This window comes from Bubalus bubalis, chromosome 12 (genome assembly GCF_019923935.1).
Source record: "Bubalus bubalis isolate 160015118507 breed Murrah chromosome 12, NDDB_SH_1, whole genome shotgun sequence".
In the NCBI taxonomy this organism is placed as follows: Eukaryota; Metazoa; Chordata; class Mammalia; order Artiodactyla; family Bovidae; genus Bubalus; species Bubalus bubalis.
The window spans coordinates 70,561,440-70,576,471 of NC_059168.1; the positions used below are offsets into that span (position 1 = coordinate 70,561,440).

A 15,032-nucleotide genomic window follows, 5' to 3' on the forward strand; every position below is an offset into this window, starting at 1 on the left:
TTAAAACACACTTGCTCCTTGGAAGGAAAGTGATGACAAACCTAGATAGAATATCAGAAAGCAGAGAAGGCGGCTGCTGCTGCTGCTAAGTCGCTTCAGTCATGTCCGACTCTGTGCGACCCCATAGATGGCAGCCCACCAGGCTCCTCCACCCCGGGACTCTCCAGGCAAGAATACTGGAGTGGGTTGCCATTTCCTTCTCCAGAGAAGGCTGAGCACTGCAGACCTGATGCTTTGGAATTGTGGTACTACAGAAGACTCTCGAGAGTCCCGGAAGATCAAACCAGTCAATCCTAAAGGAATCAACCCTGAATATTCCTTGAAAGCTCCTTTATTGGAGCTTCAGCCAGCATCCAATATTTTGGGCACTGATGCAAGGAGTTGACTCCCTGGAAAAGACTTATGTTGGGAAGATCGAAGGCAAAAGAAGAGAGAAGCAAAGAATGAGATGGTTAGACAGCATCACCAACTCAATGGACATAAATCTGAGCAAACTCTGGGAGACAGTAGAGGACAGAGGAGCCTGGTGTGCTGGAGTCCACGGGGTCAGAGAGTTGGACACAACTCAGAGACCTAACAACACAACAAGAAATCTTATATAAACACAATGCTCACTGATTAAAAGATAACTTTGCCAAAAGCAAAGAATTTGGGGATATGACTTCATTCAATTGAACTAGAAAATTTTAACAGAAAAAAAGGGCATGTGATATACAACATGTACAGAAAATGAGAAGCCTGTCATCTGTGTTATCACATAGGATCACATAAAGAGGTAGAAGCAGTCAAGGTTTATGGGGCACAAAGCTGCAGAAAAAAACTAAGTACATATAGCATATAAATAACAATAAATTTTACCTTAATAAACAAGGAATCTTTAAATATTTACAAATTTAAAATATGTAAGAGCAGCTAAAAAGGATTTAAAAAAAAATGCTTTTCAGTGTATTTCGAATCAGTTATGTTCTAGAGAGCATGAGGACTGGATATTTACTTACCACCCTGATTCAATTAATTACCAAGACTTTCCTACATTTATTTCATCTATCTCCCCGCTCCTTTTTCTGATGTATTTTAAAACAAAACATCTTACCACTACATACTTGAGCATGCATTTCTGAAAAATATGGACATCTTTCTTACATAACAATACAATTCATCGCAGCTAAAACAATTAACAATGACTCCTTGGTATCTAACACACAGTCTATAATCAAATCTTCCCAATGATCTTAAAAGTGTCTTTTTAGAGTGTGGTTTGTTCTTATCAAAATCCATACAATGTATTTGATTGTTATCTATAATATGTAACTATCATATTAAAATGGGATCAAATATTTCTAGAAGGTTGCAGACAAGCATTGATAAAATTGTTGGTATTGTAATACACTACAAAAATATATTCCTTTGAAATCTTTCCTCTTAGAGGGTAAGAGTTAATAATCATTAGGTTATTAATTGTGAAATCAAGATATAGGATTTACCTTTTCTGTTTTCCTTGTAATAATTAGTTTTCTTAGATCTCGATTTTCTCAAAATAAAAAAAAATGGCATAGACCTGGATGAAGTTAATAAATACCAAAACATCCAAAAGTTTTGTATTTCATACCTGATGAGCTCGACAAATCAAGTCTAAATCATGACGATTCAGAAATTTACTGACTACATCAGCTCCAAAAGTGAAGGAAACACCACGATCATTTTCTCCCCACCCTTGCACATCCTTATCTGGGTCAGACCACAGCAAATCACAGAGCAAACCTTTAAAGGATAAAAACACAGCAATGAAAAGACAGAATTTATAAAATAAAGTATATCTACATCACATTTCTTCTCCTGTCCTCCTACCTTTTAATAAATTCTGCCAATCACTGCCCCCTAGTATCCCAGCCTATAAAACTCAGCCATTTTTTGTTAAAGTAACCACGCATATACAATGTTGCCTGGCTTAAGGTAGTACTCCCCAGCCCTTTAAACAGGTAAGAAATATATGCACAGAATGCTCTAAACATGATATTGGAAAAGGCTCTTCATCTTTGTCTATAGTTTCTCTGTATGGATACCAACTGATTCAGCAGCATTTCCTGAATAATTTCATCCTTTCCTTACAGAGCTACCAATCCTGCTTCTGGTGCTATAATCTATTCCATTAATCTATTTTATCACTGAGACATCAACACACCAGAGCTTTTAAATAAATCTTTCCATTTAGTAGATCTATCCCCACTCATTAGTTTTCTTCAGGACTGTCTTGGTTACTTTTAATCCTTTGTTCGTCTATATATAAACCTCTGAATCAGTTTGTCTAATTCTGTGAATCCAACTGAGATTTCATTGTAACTATTTCCAATCTACAGATCAATTTGAGGGAAGAAAATATTTTCCACAAAAGCCTGGAAGATTTAAATAAAGTATGGAGGAACAAAATCAGATAAAATCCTTAACTTTATAGTTTTCAGGCTTAAAAAAAAAAAAGAGCTGAAAATATTTAAATATTGGTGACAGAGGATGAGATGGTTGGATGGCATCACTGACTCAATGGACACTGAGTATGAGCAAACTCCTGGAATGTGAAGTCAAGTGGGCCTTAGGAAGCATCACTATGAACAAAGCTAGTGGAGGTGATGGAATTTAGGTTGAGCACTTTCAAATCCTAAAAGATAATGCTGTCAAAGTGCTGCACTCAATATACCAGCAAATTTGGAATACTCAGCAGTGGCCACAGGACTGGAAAAGGTCAGTTTTCGTTCCAATCCCAAAGAAAGTCAATGCCAAAGAATGCTCAAACTACCGCACAATTGCATTCATCTAACACACTAGCACAGCAATGCTCAAAATTCTCTAAGCCAGGCTTCAATAGTACATGAATCTTGAACTTGCCGATGTTCAAGCTGAATTTAGAAAAGGCAGAGGAACAAGAGATCAAATTGCCAACATCCGTTGGATCACTGAAAAAGCAAGACAGTTCCAGAAAAATATTTAGTTCTGCTTTATTGACTATGCCTAAGTCTTTGACCGTGTGGACCACAACAAACTCTGGAAAATTCTTAAAGACAGGGTAATACCAGACCATCTGACCTGCCTCTTGAGAAATCTGTATGCAGGTTAGGAAGCAACAGTTAGAACTCAACAAGGAACAAAACTGGTTCCAGATAGGGATAGGAGTACGTCAAGGGTGTATATTGTCACCTTGATTATTTAACTGCATGAGAAACGCTGGGCTGGATGAGGATGAACACAAGCCGGAATCAAGATTGCCGGGAGAAATATCAATAACCTCAGGTATGCAGATGATATCACCTTTATGGCAGAAAGTGAAGAACTAAAGAGCCTCTTGATGAAAGTGAAAGAGGAGAGTGAAAAAGTTGGCTTAAAGCTCAACATTCAGAAAACTAAGATCATGGCATCTGGTCCCATCACTTCATGGCAAATAGATGCGGAAACAATGGGAACAGTGATAGACTATATTTTTTTAGGGCTCCAAAATCACTGGAGATGGTGACTGCAGCCATGCAATTAAAAAATGCTTGCTCCTTGGAAGAAAAGCTATGACCAACCTAGACAGCATATTAAAAAGCATAGACATTATTTTGCCAACAAAGGTCTGTCTAGTCAAAGCTATGGTTTTACCAGTAGTCATGTATGGATGTCAGAGTTGGACTATAAGAAAGCTGAGTGTCGAAGAACTGATGCTTCTGAATTATTGTGTTGGAGAAGACTTGTGAGAGTCCCTTGGACTGCAAGGAGATCCAACCAGTCCATCCTAAAGGAGATCAGTCCTGAATATTCATTGGAAGGATTGATGCTGAAGCTGAAACTCCAATACTTTGGCCACCTGATGCAAAGAACTGACTAATTTCAAAAGACCCTGATGCTGGGAAAAACTGGAAGGCAGGAGGAAAAGGGCATGACAGAAGATGAAATGGTTGGATGGCATCACTGAGTCAATGGACATGAGTCTGAGTAAACTCCAGGAGTTGGTGATGGACAGGGAGACCTGGCGTGCTGCAGTCCATGGAGTTGCAGAGTCAGACACAACTGAGCAACTGAACTGAAGTGACACTCCAGGAGATAGTGAAGGACAGGGAAGCCTGGCATGCTGCAGTTCATTAGGTTGAAAAGAGTTGGATGTGACTTAGCGACAACAACATCTCCATCATTCTAACAGTAGTATAAATCTTAGGAGGGACTGAGACCATCTTGGGAATGTAAATTAAGAAGACCAATAAATCTACTCTGAGAAATCAAACATTTAATACGCAGGCAGAGAAGGAATGAGCAATAAGTATTGGACAGGTATTGTCAAAACAAAAGAAGAGAGAATAGCAGCTCTCCTTAAAGGGTAAGAATTAACCTGCTACTGCTACTGCTAAGTCGCTTCAGTCGTGTCCGACTCTGTGCGACCCCATAGACGGAAGCCCATCAGGCTCCCCTGTCCCTGGGATTCTCCAGGCAAGAACACTGGAGTGGGTTGCCATTTCCTTCTCCAATGCAGGAAAGTGAAAAGTGAAAGTGAAGTCACTCAGTCGTGTCCGACTCACAGCGATCCCATGGACTACAGCCTACCAGGCTCCTCCATCCATGGGATTTTCCAGGCAAGAGTACTGGAGTGGGGTGCCACTGCCTTCTCCGAAGTACGAAATGGTTAAGCTTCAAGTACAATGAATAAATGCTAAGGGAAGACTGTTTTAGAATGAGTTGGGGTCAAAGATTTTTTTTTTATAATCCATATACTAATATAGCTTATAACAAAAGGAGCTCTTCATTTTGAGTCACAATATAGCTTATCTCGGAGAAGACAATGGCACCCCACTCCAGTACTCTTGCCTGGAAAATCCCATGGACAGAGAAGCCTGGTGGGCTGTAGTCCATGGGGACGCTAAAAGTCGGACACGACTGAGCGACTTCACTTTCACTTTTCACTTTCCTGCATTGGAGAAGGAAATGGCAACCCACTCCAGTGTTCTTGCCTGGAGAATCCCAGGGACAGGGGAGCCTGGTGGGCTGCCGTCTATGGGATCACACAGAGTTGGATACGACTGAAGTGACTTAGCAGTAGCATAGCTTATCTTGGTAGGGGAAGTACCTAAAACATATTGTAGAAATGGTGGCAATATACACTCAATTTCTATCATCATTTCCTAAGCTCCTGTCATAAGAAATCCACCAGTATAACAAATCCACTTTGATGGTCTCAATTTACAAGCTCTTTCTGGTTTCTAAAGAATCAGAAGCTGATTCTTTAAATACACACACACACAGCTCTATAATGCTCATAGTTTCCAGTCTGTTTCCACAAAAGCAGCAGTGAGGAGGTTAAGATACTATTCTATGATTTTTATATGACAAAATAACTAGAATGTAGTTGGCTTTCGGGACTATCTGGAAAATGCAACCGCCTGGATGCACACAAAATCAAATAATCGTAGCAACAACAATGTGCCATTCTTCAACCTTAATGGAATCAAGACAAGAATCCGACAGTCAAGGTTTAATGTTTATAATCCATGCCCTAATGAATAAGTATTATAATCATTAGGCTATTGTTTCTAGAAAATAAATTTCTAAATATGACGGACAATATGAAAGCTCAAAATGGCCATTTCATGGCATCTCAAAAACTTCCCATTAAAATATGATGGAAAGAGAAACTTAACATGCCATCTTTGAAACTGATCTATGCCTGAACTATACCATCAACAGGAACTCTCAAGATGTAATCACCTGAAATTTGTATTGTACCTTATTTTAAATAAATACTCTATTATTACTTAAGTACTAGCTTCTATTAGGTTTAGTCAAATATATTCTAAATTACAGTCAAAATCTGGCAAAATGCATTTTAAAAAAAATAATCCACACAAAAACAGTGGTACTCTGTTAGGAGACAATGTACTGCAATATGTCAGTGGCTTACTGATAAAAGAGGATCTATACAACTGTTTATATGGTTGATGTTTAGTATGAGTAGCATTCTGAGTGATATCATTATGCTCTCAGTATGCTTTAGTACACTGAGCAAAAAATAGCAAGATTTTAGGCAAAAAATAAGTTTGATAGAACCATATTACAGTTATAATAAAATCTAAAACTTCTGTACTATGGGGAATTAGTGGAGAGTGAAATATTTTGTATTATTCCAAGTAATCTGTAGTTAGCTTATTGACTACTAAAACAAAGCTCTATTTATTACACAATACAGTCCTACCTTCATTAAATATAATAAAGTTCATATATGTCAACATTTTACATTAAAAATCGATTAAGGGACTTCCCAGGTGCTCCCAATGTAGGGAGCACAGGTTTGATCCCTGGTTGGTGAACTAAGATTTTGCATGCTGCATGGTGTGACCACACACACACAAAAGATTAAACTTCTCTATATACTTAACCTGTATCAGGGACATCAGTGGGTCTCATAATTCTCCGTATCTGCTCCATAGATTGCAGGTCTGGTGACAGTCCTATGAATGAAAACAGGACTCACAGTACTGATATCTAAAAAATTTTCACTCCAAATAAAAAGCATTTAATCAAAGTAGATTCCCTATGTGAAATTAAAGATACTTTCAAGCATTCCTTTCAATGTTCATTGGGTTATTAAATAGAATTCCACCTTGATATAAAAGAAAGTTATGATTAGGTCTTCCCTATGTTTCCCTATCAGAGAAATAAAAGTCCTTTTCATTTCAAAAGATTTTTCAAAGAAAAAATCCTACCACTTTTCTTTCTTTCCAACCATTCCTTGCTCTTCATAGGAAGGCACCTCAATTCTAGTCCTTCCTACTAAGAAGTCTGGCCACTTCTTACCACTTAATCGTAAACATTTCCTCAACGTCTAGTGTTTCCTATACAATGTTTCAACTAACATAGTAAATTATGTTCTAAGAATAAACAACTTATTACCTCAGGCTAAGACACATGCATCTATCTTTTAGCATTTTTCTACCTTAATTCTTCCTGCACACTGATGAAAAACTATTTTCATTAAATTATCTCCCTGTACAAAATGGTTATTAAACCATTCAACAAACTCCTTTGCCCAGTGCTCACATCTCCAAAATCTGATCCCATTGTTCTCCAAAATGTATTTGACATCTTAGTTGGGCCAGCCCTCACATAGTCCTTCAACTAGAAAGACTCTCATGTCCTTTTCATCTCCAAAACCCAAGCTTCCATAAATGTTTGCCCAACAATTCTCTCCTTTCCTGATTTTTCATTATAATTATTGTCAACAAGTACTCTGACAAATTCCTTTCATTACTCAATTATCTGTTTTGAAAATGTTTTATCAACAGGTTTTAAAATGCTTCAAGATAGCCAGATCATACACTATCTATATTTTTTCATGGTATCCAGCCAACTGCTAGACACATATTAGTTTTTCAAATAAACTGTCATATATTTATCATTCTATTATTACTTTTAGGACTAATGCAGACATAGTACATAAAGCCTAGAACTCTTGGCATGGGAGAATATTAAACTCAATTATATGTGAATTCTGATGAAAGGCATTTAATAGAGACAAGAAAATAGTCATGATCCTTGCATTTTCACTGATAGTTTTCTGTCAAAACTGAGGCAAAGCAAAGACATTTTTTTCAAGCAAAACTCTGGTCATCCTCCTCATATATGAAACTCTTTAAAGACAAGTACTAAATCTGCATTTTCATTATGTATAAACCACCACAAATTTCTGTTATTAAAAGGTATTTTGGGCTATGTTTAAAACAGTTTTAATCACTTGAGTTTTCCAACAAGCACTGCTTTGTTTTCCCACAGCACCTCAATAAACATAGGCCCTTTCTAAATAAGGGAAGAAAAAAAAGAAAAGCCCATAAGGCAGATTTACTAGTCTACCTCCATGACAACAGAAGATCTTCTCATCCACAATGGCAGCTATAGGCAGACAGTTGAAACAATCAGTGAAGGTCTTCCACAACTTAATATTAAATCTTCGTTTGCCTAAAAATAGGACAAACAAACAGAACAAATCTAAAACTGTTCTCATTAGTTATTCTAATAGCCACAGACTTATACATGATTCCAATTTTCTTTATGTTTCACCTAGCACTTGTTTTTTTCTATAATGAATGTCACTTGGTAATACATATAATAAACATTCAGCACCTTCAGTAAAATTATGAAGACTAAAAAGATTTTGCCAGGTGTTTTATGAAACAAATCAAACATTTTTGCCTTTAAAGACCACTATAATATAGCAACTCTAAACAAGCTAACAGATTATTAATTTTTTCCGTTCAACATGTTAAATACCTAGCCAAATAAGTAAGCAGAAGTGAAAAGAGTGCCTCTGGAGACTGTCCGTTTTAACTCTAATGCATTGGTAACATGGTATAAACTTGCTGCCAAGAAAGGAGAATTTCCAGGTGCTTAACTTTTGAGTAAATTTCTACTTGGCACCACAGCAAGGATAAATAGAGACACAAAGGCTATAATTTTCCTGTAATCTAACATCAAGAACTACAATGAAGACAGTCTTAAATGCATGTTTACCTTTTTGGAGTTACTGAGTTTTCTGAATTTGGTAGTAAGTTGCAACTAACCAAGGGGAGGAATAATAGACACAAAGCACTCATTTCCTCCGCTTTTTATGCCATAACCTTTCTCTCAATGAACAAGCATAACTGAAAGTGTTTACAAGCTGCTCTCACATACATTTCATTTGATTTCTTTTCTATCCTTAAGAGTATTCAAGTCCATATTTTAATCCTTTAATAATACACCTCTATTTCTGATATAGCTTCAGAAAAGTGGTTATAGCTTGGTGTACTACAATCCACTTCCTGTCTACTGGTCTGATTTAAACAACTGAAACCATACACTACACCTTAGAAATAAAAATGCAATATAAAATCATTCCAACTAGAATGTAAACTCCGTAAGAACAGAGATCATCTCTCTTGAGCACTGCTGCATTCCTGGTATTTAGAATAGTGCCTGGCATATATATAATACATCCTCAAAAGTTTGTCAAATAAATGATTACATGAAACAAAGAGAGAGGGGTTCTAATAGCTCTACCGTAATTAAGGATGGAGAAAAGCAAAAACAGATTCTAATGGAGAATTCAGCACTGAAAAACAAAATTCCATTTGAAAATCATTGTTAATTGGTTCTAACTTTTAATTAATCAAACATATGTTCATTCACTCTCGTTAAGTTAGTTGCTCAGTCGCGTCAACTCTTTGCGACCCCATGGACTGTAGCCCGCTAGGCTCCTCTATCCATGGAACTCTCCAGGCAAGAATACTTGAGTGGGATGCCATTCCCTTCTCCAGGGGATCTTCCCAACCTAGGGAAGCCCATTCACTTCCATAACCTAACCAAAAGCAAAAAGACCAAAGTGATATGTAACGGGGTCATCTGTAACACTCAGAAATACCACCACACAACAGCAAACCAGTGACTTCTACTGATGAAAAAGAGTACAACAAAATAAGGACCAGAGTACACAACATCCTTATTGGTACAGATTAAAATTCTAATAAACTTCAAATTTTAAATAATTTCATAGAACTTCTCAATTTTTTTTGTGACACAGGCTCAATAAGAGTTTTTATCATATCACAAGAAAACTAAAACCTTAATGGAGACTAGAAACAGGCTACTTACTATCTATAGTGACCTCTGCTCCACTTGGATATTTTTACTACATAAACTAATTATAAGAGGGCCTTTCAGCTGAGTAAGCTGCAGCCAACCTGAAACAACATGACCGAGGAGGTCCTAAACAACCTATTTAACTAATAACATGCTTCCCAGTTTCAGGTTCCTCTTCCATGAAAGGCTCTCTTCTTGGGCTTCTGCTTGATCATATTTTTTAAAACTCTTGAAAGAATTCTTCTGAAATGGAAAACTATTAGAGAATTTCCAATTAAAAAGAAATGCTTTTATTTTTACTTACATTCATCATAGAATCCATAAATGCGATTGATGCTAGCACACTCATGGTTTCCTCTTAAGAGAAAAAAGTTTTCTGGGTATTTGATTTTATAAGCCAATAGCAAGCAGATTGTTTCCAAAGACTGCTTTCCTCTGTCCACATAATCTCCTAAGAAAAGATAGTTGGCTTCTGGGGGGAAACCCCCATATTCAAATAATCGCAGTAAATCTGTATACTGTCCATGAATATCTCCTAAAAATAGAAAAAGCCAGTTTCAGAAAGTTTACGGTTACTGTGGTAAAGCAGCTTCTATGAAATGATTCTCACTGTTTATACCCTTATGTAATCCTCTCTCCTGAATGTGGGCTGTAACTAGTGACTTACTTCTAATGAAGAAGATACAGCAAAAGTGAGATGGGCTTTCACTTCGGAGACTGGGTTACAAAAGATTGTAGCTTCCCATCTTGCTTGCACTTTCTCTTGCCGCCTCTCATGCTCGATGATTAAGCTGCCTTATGGAGAAACAAACCTAATAAAGAACTAAAGGAGGCCATGGGCCAACAGCTCCTTAGGAACTGAGGTCTTCAGTCCACTGGCCCATAAGGAACATATCCTTTCACAATTGAGCCTTGAGATGATTACAGGCTCAGATGGCATCTTGACTGTAGTCTTTTGAGAGACTCAAAACCAGAGGATCCAGCTAAGCTCTGCCTGAATTTTTACCCCACAGACACTGTGACATGATAAATTAATGTTAAATCACAAAGTTTGGGGGCAATTTGTTATATACTAACACAGTTACATTCATTATCTGGTAATTTAACTTAGGTTCACTTTTTTTATGCCTAGTAGTGAGCAAACAGCAAAAACTAAATATTTAGTATAAATAACTTCTACTACTTTCAAATTATTTCTGTATGAAAGCATGTAAAGACTATCGTGTTCAGACTATTGAGTCACTTAAATTTTAAGATGACTTTTAATTTGCTTCATTTAATTCATAGAAGGGACTGATCATTTCCACACAATTTCAACTATCTCTTCAAAAGCTGATGGTTAAGTTCATTAAAGCTATGTGATAAACACTGCTGCTGCTGCTGTCGCTTCAGTCGTGTCCGACTCTGTGCGACCCCAGAGACGGCAGCCCACCAAGCTTCCCCATCCCTGGGATTCTCCAGGCAAGAACACTGGAGTGGGTTGCCATTTCCTTCTCCAATGCATGAAAGTGAAAAGTGAAAGTGAAGTCGCTCAGTCGTTCCCGACTCTTAGCGACCCCATGGACTGCAGCCTACCAGGCTCCTCTGTCCATGGATTTTCCAGGCAAGAGTACTGGAGTGGGGTGCCATTGCCTTCTCCGACTAAAAGAAAAACTGCATTATCAAACCAAAAGTCAGTACATTATACATGCCACATCCTACTGTATATAAACTATAGAAAAATGCTTTTATGTGCCAACAGTTTTTCCGACTGCAACAATGTTAACTTAAGGTTTAAGTTTTTGCCTCTGGCCAAAAGCCACTGTAAGATTTGAAAGATCAAATACAAACTGTATAGTTATATAATCTTCAAAATAAAACAATCAAAACTAAGTTAGAAGACCATGGATACGGCCATATTGACCCCCAAAATTCTATACCTGTGTACTCGAATCCATATCCTTGATAACAATAGATAACAATTTTTGACATTTTTTCCCCCAATTTCATCAGAGTCCCAGATTTGTTTTTAAGTTGCATCTCACTGATTACAAGTGAGTCTGAGAATCTTATGTTTACTGGTCATTTGAATCTCCTCTACAATCTGCTCCCACTCAATTTTTTTTTATTGTACTGTCTTTTTCTTATTCTAAGAACTCTTTGTAATAGTGTGACCAGCAATCTTTTAATCTGCTGTTTATATAGCAAACATTTTCTTCTCATCTCTAACTTGTCATTTTCTCAAAGTCTCAAATTCTACAATTGTATGCAATAAAACCTAGCAAACCTTTTTTTCACAAAACTTTTTAGATGTTTTCTCTAACTCATCTTCAGTGTAGTGAATTCAAGAGATTGTTTCCAACTTTACCCATTTACATACCACAGATTTTCAGTGGTGCTTCCAATTCCAAAAGAATAGGCTGGCTGAGAAAGATCTCCCGAGACTTGATACATAAGCCCCGAACTTCTGCTTCAGTCATCTGTACAATCTTTCCTGGACGACATCCTCGTACTGGTAAACAGTAAATAAAATGGTCAGTTTTCTAAAGTTTATCCATAAAATATTAATTCTAAAAAAAGGGGTCATGACTATATTCTGAATATCAGAAGATTCACACAGGCAGCAAACTATCAGATACCCTGTTGTGTTCCATGGCTAACAGTAGGTAATTCTATGATCTCTGGCTTATCTCTATCTTCACTGTTGGTGGTTTCCAATGCTCCTTAAGGCTGCTGCTGCTGCTGCTAAGTTGCTTCAGTCGTGTCCGACTCTGTGCGACCCCATAGACGGCAGCCCACCAGGCTCCACCGTCCCTGGGATTCTCCAGGCAAGAACACTGGAGTGGGTTGCCATTTCCTTCTCCAGTGCATGAAAGTGTAAAGTGAAAGTGAAGTCGCTTAGTCATGTCCGACTCTTCGGGACTCCATGGACTGCAGCCCACCAGGCTCCTCCGTCCATGGGATTTTCCAAACAAAAGTACTGGAGTGGGTTGCCATAAGGCTGCTACCATGGAAATGTGGTCTTCTTTATTTTCCAGTGGTCAATTTGAGGCCTTGCAGTTCAAGTGACTAAAACTCATTAATTAATACGGTTCCCAATAACTTCTGGGATGGAGTGGGGAGGAATGGTCCATGGAGAATTCCCTTATTTGCCCTATTGAAAATGAAGTGAAAGTCACTCAGTCATCCATGGAATTCTCCAGGCCAGAATTCTGGAGTGGGTAGCCTTTCCCTTCTCCAGGGGAACTTCCCAACCCAGGGATCAAACCCAGGTCTCCCACATTACAGGTGGATTCTTTACCAGCTGAGCCACAAGGGAAGCCCTTGCCCTAATGAACTGAACTTCTAATCATTTCCTCTCATTATTACCTTCCCTACTGGCTCTTTCTCTTTAAATACACTGTGAGCTGCCAATCTTACTTTGAAAAAGCATTTATTAAAGAAAACAGAGACTACATTTTTATATACACCCATGACTTCCCATTTACATTTTAATCCATACATTTCTTACTAAAAATTGCGGATTCCTTTGTCAGGTTGAAAGAGGCTAAAAAAAAAAAAAAAAAAAAGCCTCTAACCCTGAAAAAGCCTATTCATATATATATAATCCATTAATATAGTAATATAACAAAGAGACAATGTTGAAATGTATTTTAAGCAAATATGACAGTAAGACCATTTCTGAAATCCAAACCATGATCAGAACTGCTCTTACTATGGGAACTTAGCCTTTTAAGTACTAGTTCTCAATTACCTACTTTCTGTAAACACTTGAATTTTTTAAAGATGAAGAAACACACAACTTTTTATCTTCCTCTAAGTATCTAAAATACTAGCTTAGATTCAATGCCCTGCAATAGGAACAATTATTAATCTTGGTAAAAAATGTAAATGTGGGAAATGATGATTACAAAAAAGGTTTTACAATCAGTGCATCAAATACCTATCTATTTTAGTTTTAGGAGGTAAAAAGTATTCTCCTTGAAGGATTAAAGGTTTCTGGGGGCTTTCAGATGACAAACACACACCTAAAAGTAATTATTTAGAGATAACAGCAATGGACAATACAAACAAAATACTTTGGGCTCTCAAAGAAGTTTCCACAATTTCTGCTGTGACTCTGTAGTAATAAAGCACTTCTTGGTTATCAAAATTTAGTTTTAATTTGATGGCAATGATTATTAAGCAAATTAAGACTAGTGTGGGTCACTTTGATGTGTTAAAGTGTCTAAATTCCAGTGGTGAATATTTTATCTCATATTTGCTTTATTTCCTCTGTAAGCTCCGACTTTAATTCTGGCCTCCCATGCAAGTAATTTAAGTTACAGTTAGGTACACTTCAACTAACATTTTTACAGGCTAAAAATGCTTCAACTTTTAAGTCATGCTAATCCACAGAAACTAAAATTTACCAAAACTTCTTGTATTTCACTGCATGCTTTTTCCCAATTAATATCTCTAAAAGTTAGGAGATACCTTGCAATCAGTACTTTCTTAAAATTGTAACTGGTAATAGCTCCCCTACCCTCCACAGGCAAATAAAATAGCGACTTTCATAATCAATCACTTCTAAAAGTTGATGAAGTTTAGAGAAGCTAAAGGTTCTTCCAAGGGTTAAGCTTCTGACACGTGACCAAATTTTAGGAATACATCAGCAAAATGATTGGGAGAACAGGGTAAACTGCTCAGGGCAATCCCACTGTCTTTCAATGTAAAAGTCATGCTCCCACCAGTGCAGACTCCAAGGCTTCCAAGAACACTTAAAAATTCTCAATTATCTGATAAAAAGGAATAAATCTAGGCAATCGGTTACACAGAGGAACTAGATCACTATCACAATATTCATGAGGAATTACAGAATGTGGGTTTATGAATCTAGACCCAAGTGTCTTTAAATTATGAACATACTACATATCTGCATAATTAATTTAGTGCAAAGCAACTTCACATCGATCATCTCATTTAATCCTTTTGGTATCCCGAGAATTAAAAAGGGAAGTTACTACCTACATTCTACAATAACAGAAAGAGATTAAAATAATCTGCACAAGATTACTACAGGAGTAAAAAGCAGCAGAAAGGAATTGAGAACAAGGTCTTCAAACTCAAAAATCAATACTCTTTCTAGTCCACCACATAAAAATTTTTTTAGTCAAAAATTTCCCCCCCAAAAAATTTTCAGCAGGTAATAAGTGCAAGCCAGGTGAAAATTCTGTTACAGCAAATATCTACTGTACTATTAATGTTTAAAAATCAATTGAGCTATTATATAAAGTACGGTTTATGTATACACCTAGGTAACCACCACCCAGATCAAGACACAGAATACTTCCAGCAGCCCAAGGCTCCCTTAAGCCCTAACCATTCAATAATAATGCCCAAGGTTACTATTCTTATTTCTTTCAGCATAGATTAGTCTAATGTTT

The 15,032-nt window shown here is 37.1% G+C and overlaps 1 protein-coding gene across 3 annotated transcripts in view; it reads right to left on the bottom strand.

Moving 5' to 3' along the window:
* PPP1CB (protein phosphatase 1 catalytic subunit beta) overlaps positions 1-15,032 on the bottom strand; it is a 36,241-nt gene that overhangs the window by 5,223 nt on the left and 15,986 nt on the right. For all 3 annotated transcript variants that reach the window (XM_025261320.3, XM_025261321.3, XM_045162290.1), the window contains 5 exons: positions 11,987-12,118; positions 9,932-10,162; positions 7,864-7,968; positions 6,393-6,464; positions 1,610-1,761 (listed from right to left, as the gene is read on the bottom strand). In XM_025261320.3, the coding sequence (XP_025117105.1) occupies positions 1,610-1,761; positions 6,393-6,464; positions 7,864-7,968; positions 9,932-10,162; positions 11,987-12,118 (692 nt within the window). The remainder of the gene's footprint in view (positions 1-1,609; positions 1,762-6,392; positions 6,465-7,863; positions 7,969-9,931; positions 10,163-11,986; positions 12,119-15,032) is intronic.